At 40.9% G+C, this 7,894-nt stretch overlaps 1 protein-coding gene across 1 annotated transcript in view; it reads left to right on the forward strand.

Moving 5' to 3' along the window:
- The first annotated feature begins 2,366 nt into the window (after positions 1-2,366).
- Positions 2,367-7,894, forward strand: part of LOC104945856 (sodium- and chloride-dependent betaine transporter-like) — a 43,901-nt gene continuing 38,373 nt past the window's right edge. The window contains exons 1-2 of the mRNA XM_010771580.1: positions 2,367-2,383; positions 3,798-3,880. Of these exons, the coding sequence (XP_010769882.1) occupies positions 2,367-2,383; positions 3,798-3,880 (100 nt within the window). The remainder of the gene's footprint in view (positions 2,384-3,797; positions 3,881-7,894) is intronic.

The following is a 7,894-nucleotide window of genomic DNA, read 5'->3' on the forward strand; positions in this document are numbered from 1 at the left end:
GAATACACACTACCGCCGCCTGCTGGTGAGGAGAGTTATTGCCACTCACGCATGCGCAGTTCGTACGTGCTTCTTGGCCGTCCGCTGAAGTCTTTGCGGTGTCTTCCAGTGTCCGTCGGGACGTGTTCTTTGATGTCAGATCGGTGTGTAGGGGCCTTTAGATGTCTCAGTGTGTCAGCCTGTTGGCATTTGATGTGTGAACTGATGTCAGTGTTTTCAACATGCTGGAGGACAAGGGGAATTACACTTTTTTATGCCAATACACATGTTTAAACACAATGGAAAACCGTATTCAAAATATATTATTTCATTATTTGTTGACATATTGAGGGCATGATTGCTACGCTTAGACTGCAGGGCAAAAGTAGGCTAAATCTGATTAGCATTGTTCTTTAGCATATCAGATTGGTGTGAGCTGTCCAGTGAGTTTTGGTTTACTTTGCTACGACAGTGTGGTGCATATTCCTTTTTTTAAAGTGCATTTGGGTCAGCCAGGAATCTGATACTGGTCACATTTAAATTCAAAGGTGTTCTCATCATATGCACATAAGCTACAGTGTAGAAATGGCAATGAAATTCTTCAGACCTGAGCACCTCCAACAATGCAACATATATAATAAAATACAAATACAACATAGTGCAAGAAGTCCATCTACACTTAAAGAGACATATGAAATGAAATATTGGACATTAAGATGCAATTAAATACGGTTTATTACGGTGATAAGTATTTAGATAATTAAGTAAAAGGCAAGATGACAAAACATTTAATGAATAATGTGACCGTTACAGAAAGAATGAGATAAGGCCAATAAACCTGAATAGAGCAATAAGGCATGCAGTTTGGACGTAACCTTAGAGACGTTATTGTGCGTGTGCCACATCATCACAAATAGCTGCTGTAGCATCCACAATCAACAGATATATAGCTATAACAAACGGGTCATTGTTACCTGTATTTTCTAACACAAAAGTAGGAACTTCCTCGGGTTGTGTTGCATTTTAAAGCCCTTTCAATTTGCAAGGTCTCCTAGAAAACACTTTGCTGCTAATGAGGGAGAAGACCACTTATGTGAAGTTATTTGAACTGAAGAGGTGTTTAATTAGATATTGTGAGAATGAAGTCAAAGCTAACCAGCTCCTTTTTTTAGAAACCTTTTCTGATTTATTCTCCTGTCTACCTGCACACACACTTTGTGTTTCATCGTCTGCTGCAGCGGGCAGATCCCAGACAGGAATGTTTGGAATTGTATTCATGGGAGGCGGGGAGAATTTTGGAGAAGATTAAAACCTTATCCAGTAGAAGACAAAGACATACCTGAGTTCAAACCACTGGTTGACAACATCTTGGCTTCAATTGAAAATGGTGTGTGTGTGTGTGTGTGTGTGTGTGTGTGTGTGTGTGTGTGTGTGTGTGTGTGTGTGTGTGTGTGTGTGTGTGTGTGTGTGTGTGTGTGTGTGTGTGTACAGCTCAGACCTCCATGCCTTTATCACACACACATTTGAACACACCTTCTTTGATCTTTAGTAATAATGACTTGCAGAGGAAGGTGGGTGAGAATAAAACCCTTAGCCTCCCAGGTCGTGTTTCTTCTGGGATCAGCGTAGAAAAATATCTGAAACTGCTGGATTTAACTTCAACCCACACATGATGAAACACAAATAAATAATAATAATAATAGATTTAATTTGTTAGCGCTTTTACAGGTGCTCAAAGATGCTTTACAGATAATAGAGAAGAGAAAAGAAAAGAGAAGAAAGGAACAACAAATAAATATATAGTTAAAGTCAAATAAGACAAAAACAATCACACAATAAAAGCCAGATTGAAGAGGTGAGTTTTTGTGAGTTTGTTGAAGGTGGTGAGGTCGGTGCAGTCTCTGATGGGTTGGGGGAGTGAGTTCCAGAGGGAGGGGGCAGCGACGGAGAAGGCTCTGTCCCCCCAGGTCCGGTGATTGGTGCGGGTGGGGATGGATAGGAGGTTGGCTTCTGATGAGCGGAGGCAGCGGGAAGGGGTGTGGTGGTGCAGCAGGTCTGTGAGGTAGGGGGGGGCCTGATTGTTGAGGGCTTTGTGAGTAATGAGGAGGACTTTGAAGTGGATTCTTTGACGGACGGGGAGCCAGTGGAGGTTCTGGAGGAAGGGAGTGATGTGGTCTCGGGAGCGGGTGTGGGTGAGGAGGCGGGCAGCAGAGTTCTGGATATGTTGGAGTTTATTGAGGAGGTTGGATGGTATGCCATAGAGGATGCTATTGCAGTAGTCGAGTCGTGAAGTGATGAATGGATGAATAGGGTTTACAGCAGCNCTCAGACCTCCATGCCTTTATCACACACACATTTGAACACACCTTCTTTGATCTTTAGTAATAATGACTTGCAGAGGAAGGTGGGTGAGAATAAAACCCTTAGCCTCCCAGGTCGTGTTTCTTCTGGGATCAACGTATAAAAAAAGCTGAAACGGCTGGATTTAACTTAAACCCACACATGATGAAACACAAACAAATGGTAGATGAAGCTGCAATCATCAGTCTACTAATTCAGATAATTGAGAGGACATTTTTCATGCTATTTTGACTATTGATGAAATAAACCTTTCATGCAAAAATGACATAATAAATGCAATTTTCCGTCTCTCAAATTTGGAGATTTCTTGATTTCATTGCTTTAAATTAAGACAGTGAATATTTTTGTAAGTCCAAAAGCCTAACATGGAGATTTGATGACATCACCTTTGACATTTTTCACTATTTAATTGACAGTTTATAAACCAAACCACCAATCAAGACACATCAATACATGTTCAAATGTATTTGTTGCAGCACCAGTTCTTAGACAAACAATAAGATTGCTTGATCCTGAGCTAAGCTTGCTGTTATTTAAGGTACCATGTTAACCATGACATGAATTTATAGTTCCTCCACAATTTAAATTATGGTATAAATAAGTTAACTTCAGTGTAAAGTAGTCAAGTGTTCGTTGAGTAAGAGAAACAAAAAAAATAGTTTTTATGTGAGATTTATACTAACATTTTTGAGCTGTTGGTATGTCCAATAAAACTTTTATACTATGGCTCTTTAAAATAACTTGGCTATTTTGTTTTGTTAGCTTTGCTAGCTAGCCAGTTGAACAGCTATTAGCTAACATCATAAAACAGTATCTACATGTTCAGGCTTTTTTCTGGCATACAGTTCCAATGTTACGTTTACTTTTTTGAATTGTATGATTTAAAAGTATTATAATAAAAATCCCCAAGTATTAGTAATGTTTGCTCTTGTTATGAACTGGGCTAGCTGACAATGCTAGCTACTTGATAACCAACAAAAAGCCAAAAAGTGAACACAAATAACCAGTGTTTCTTAAATTAGAATTCATACTTATTACATACACATTTAAATTATATAACAATCTTTATATTTGTACTGAATGTCTGCTCTAATGTGTCTGCCTGTCTAATCTACCACAAAGCACACACGACGTCTTCTGGTCTGCTAGCTCTGTTGACATTTCATCTGTTTGTGTGCTCAGGACTCTCAGGGAGCAGTGGATCAGAGCAAAGTACGAGAGGAAGGAGTTCTGTTTGCCTGGGAACCACTTACTATATGAGGAAGGTGAGTGTGGGCACACACACACACACACACACACACACACACACACACACACACACACACACACACACACACCATGTATACATCACTTCAGGGGACATTACATTGACTTACATGCATTTTCCTGGAGACTTATCCTTACCCTAACCAACACATGCCTAACCCTTAATCTCATGGGGACCTCNGTGTGCTCAGGACTCTCAGGGAGCAGTGGATCAGAGCAAAGTACGAGAGGAAGGAGTTCTGTGAGCCTGGGAACCACTTACTATATGAGGAAGGTGAGTGTGGGCACACACACACACACACACACACATACACATACACATACACGCACACGCACACGCACACGCACACACACCATGTATACATCTATTACATTGACTTACATGCATTTTCCTGGAGACTTATCCTTACCCTAACCAACACATGCCTAACCCTTAATCTCATGGGGACCTCCATGTTGTCCCCATAAGGGAGGCGAGTCCCCACACGTGACTGTGTAAACATATGTATGTCCCCACAAGTATAGTAATGCTAGGACACACACACACACACACACACACACACACACACACACACACACACACACACACACACACACACACACAACACACACACAACACACAAACACAACAACACACACACAACACACACACATAACACACACAACACACACACCATGTATACATCACTTCAGGGGACATTNAGACCGAGGGGTAGACTTAGGACCAGGTGGAGGGATTATATCTCTTCGCTGGCCTGGGAGCGCCTTGGGACCCCCCAGTCAGAGCTGGTTGATGTGGCCAGGGATAGGAACGTTTGGGGCTCTCTGCTGGAACTGATACCTCCGAGACCCGACCACGGATAAGCGGGAGAAGATGGATGGATGGATATACGGCTACTCTGCACTGACCCTTAACTTTGTCTATCCCTTTTATTTAACACTTAATCCATTAGTTTGTGTTGGCAAATGATACGAATCGGTTATCATACTCTCAATTGACCTTGCTCCCGGTCTGTATGGCCTTTCACACCAGAAGTTATTCTCCTAAAATCCAGTTACTCAGTCTTTAAGACCCCAAACATCTATACAATTGTATGACATACTCCAGGATACTTTCCATCTTCTGGCATCTCCTACTAAGTCGAATCAAAAGACCATTGACAACATGTTTTTGTGAAGACTGATTGGAAACATCATGCAAAGAAAATAGGATTACATGACAAGAACTGCCCTCCATTGGACGTCAGAAGGAACGCATAGGAAAGTCAAGAGTGAAGGAAACCTGGAGTCATGAAAACAACTGAAAGCCCTGAAGCAGACGTGAGTTACTGTCTAAAAGTTCACCCTAAATAGACACAATCGGTCATTAAAGGGTTGAAGTTAGTACCCTAGGACAATCCACCAGCAAATCAGCTTGTTAACCTTCATGTGCATGAAGTATAAGGAGGGTGCGACTAGGTTCAAGCTATAGAAGAAATACTACAGAGGTGGAAAGTAGTACTACAACCTCAGTCCCTTACATCGTTGATAACTATAGTTGTTACCTCAAATCCATATCACCTATTCTGTGAACCCTAAACATCTGCTGCAGCGTTTCCACTATATGAAATTGGGCAAGCTAAAACTGTGTCTTAAGATTAAAAAATGCCGTTATAACAATGATGATGGAGGAACTTCATGTGTTCATGGTCTCGTTTCTCGCCATCCATTAGAATAAAATGAGCATAAAGCTCTCAATACACACGATCATTTACTTCAGCTGCAAATCCATAATGTGGAGGAACGGGGATAGATGCTCCTATGTGTCACTATTATCTATTGCAAAGTGCTAGATGAGTCTTACCGATCGATTCATCTAGGCCTACAGTACAAACCAATTATATCTTCCAGTCAGTGATTCTTCATATACAGGCCAAGGTCATGTATGGGTCAGTGGCCACTGTTCTTTTGAGTCAGGTGGGTGTTTTTGTTGACTTCAAGTCATATGTTGAGCTGGTTTTCTTTGGTTGACAAATAGCTTTAATCAATCAGGCAAAGAACACTACAAAATGGCTGTTCCTTGACCTTGACTTTACTCCGCACTGTAACCACCTATCCAATGGTGAATATATGCGTAATTTATATGTATAAATACAGCTGTAACCACATATCCAATTTAAATGGTTGGAAATGTATTTACAAAAATGTTTAAGGTTGCGTTCTCAAGTAAGTCTCCACTGATATAATCTACGTCAATTACATGTCACTTGTTAGACGCTTTTATACAAAGCGACTTACATACTCAATACTGTGGACAATCCCCACAGGAGTCATTTGGGGTGAAGTGTCTCAGGGACACAACAACATGCTGACTGCAGTGGGGTTTGAACCCCCTGATCCGAACACCAACGCACAACCCACTGCGCCACACACCTCCTCAATTGCATACAGGGGCGCCGTAAGGGGGTGAAAAGTTAGGACGATTCTAAGGGCCCGTGACTGACAGGGGCCCAAACTATTTTAGAACATTAAGAAAAAAATGTTTAAGTAACCAATGTGATATCTTTTCATGGGGCCCAAAATCCCTGGCGGCGCCCCTGATTGCATATATTCTTTGTGATAAAAATGAACATTTACTTTTTGCTATTTCAAACAACCCCTGTGTACTTTTTCGTTTTTATTTTATTTTGACTAATTTTGTTTGCTATTTCATTTGTCAGTTTCGGGTCTCTAAAAATATATGATTTGAAAAACTATACTTGTATTATGTGACCCCAAATAAATAAAGAATAAACAAAAAATGAACATTTGCTGAAACATCTAAAACAATAAGCATTTATTCTCTCACCCACATCCCATTTTTAGAAGTAGAATTATTTGCCCTAATGTTTTTCTTTTATGCAACAGTATGTTAATGACTGCTCATTAAAAGCTGTTGCATAACCTTGGATTTTCACAATGTTCTCCAGAAATTATGTTTTTATTAAAGGGCTTATAATACTAATGAGTTTGGGATTAGGATACGTTGCCTTGTTAGTTGTTCAAATGGCTTCAGATCAATTTGAATCAAACAGTAAATTCTTTAGCTGTATCAATTTAGCCACCTCCAACTGGGTCGTTTGGATTTCATTTTATTGGAATTTTGAGAAGCACCATTGCTGACAGCTATATGAGCTGCTAATGACTCGATAATTAGGCCGATATCTAATGATAGCCGTCACTAAACATTCACACTGATTAGTTATTTTGTCTGCCGGCACCATTTCAATTGATCTCCCATGCTGCAAAGCTTTTATCTTTCGACAATGCAATCCAAGCAAGCATACTCTTTCTGACCCCGGGTTGTGAAAAGCACCGCCACGACAGGCAATAATGCCAGTTTTTAAACTGAGTATCAAATTACTTTGTGTGTGGGCGGGAGTGAGTGCGAGAGAGCAAGAGAGTAGAAATAAAGAGACAGGGAAAAGGGAGGAAATGTGAAATGTATTTGTGTCAAGTGTTTCCTAAAATACATCTCCTATACTTCTCAGGCACACTGCGATGCTGCAATGATGTTAAATGGCACTCTTAAAATGCTCTTATCCAGTCATACATTATTCCAAAAGCCCTGTGCATACACTACTCTGGCTTTTCAGGGCAGAGGGGAACGACAGTGTCCGCTTGGTGGTTCTCGGTCAGTTTTGTCTTAATTTACATTATTTAATTTCATATTCTGTTCATGACCCATATTCTATTGACATGTATATAGACTTTTTTTTAATTTATTTATTTTTATTATATATGTTGCATTGTTGGAGGAGCTCAGGTCAGAATAATGTCATTAATAATAAATGGGATTTATATAGCGCTTTTCTAGACCCAAAGACGCTTTACATTAAGAGTAACGTCGACAAACAAAACAAGAACAAAAACACAAACAAAAACAAAAACAAAAACAAAACAAAAACAGAAAAGCAGTCAGGAGGATGTTGGTTCAGAGGGGGGAGGGGTGGGTTTAAGGATAAGCAGAGTTGAAGAGGTGGGTTTTGAGACGGGACTGGAACAGGGTGAGGGAATCAGACTCACGGAGGTCTTGGGGGAGGGAGTTCCAGAGCTTCGGGGCTGCCACAGAGAAGGCTCTGTCCCCGAAGCTCCGGAGTTTGGCCTTGGGGATTGAAAGCAAACCGGCTGAGGTGGATCTGAGGGACCGGGGTGGTTGGTAGAGGATGAGGAGGTCAGTGAGGTATGGGGGGGCCAGATGGTGGAAGGCTTTATAGGTGAGGACCAGGAGTTTGAAGTGAATGCGGTGTGAGACGGGGAGCCAGGGGAG

The sequence above is a fragment of the Notothenia coriiceps genome, unplaced genomic scaffold, assembly GCF_000735185.1.
Source record: "Notothenia coriiceps isolate Sejong01 unplaced genomic scaffold, NC01 NC01_scaffold00010091, whole genome shotgun sequence".
NCBI classification, from domain to species: domain Eukaryota; kingdom Metazoa; phylum Chordata; class Actinopteri; order Perciformes; family Nototheniidae; genus Notothenia; species Notothenia coriiceps.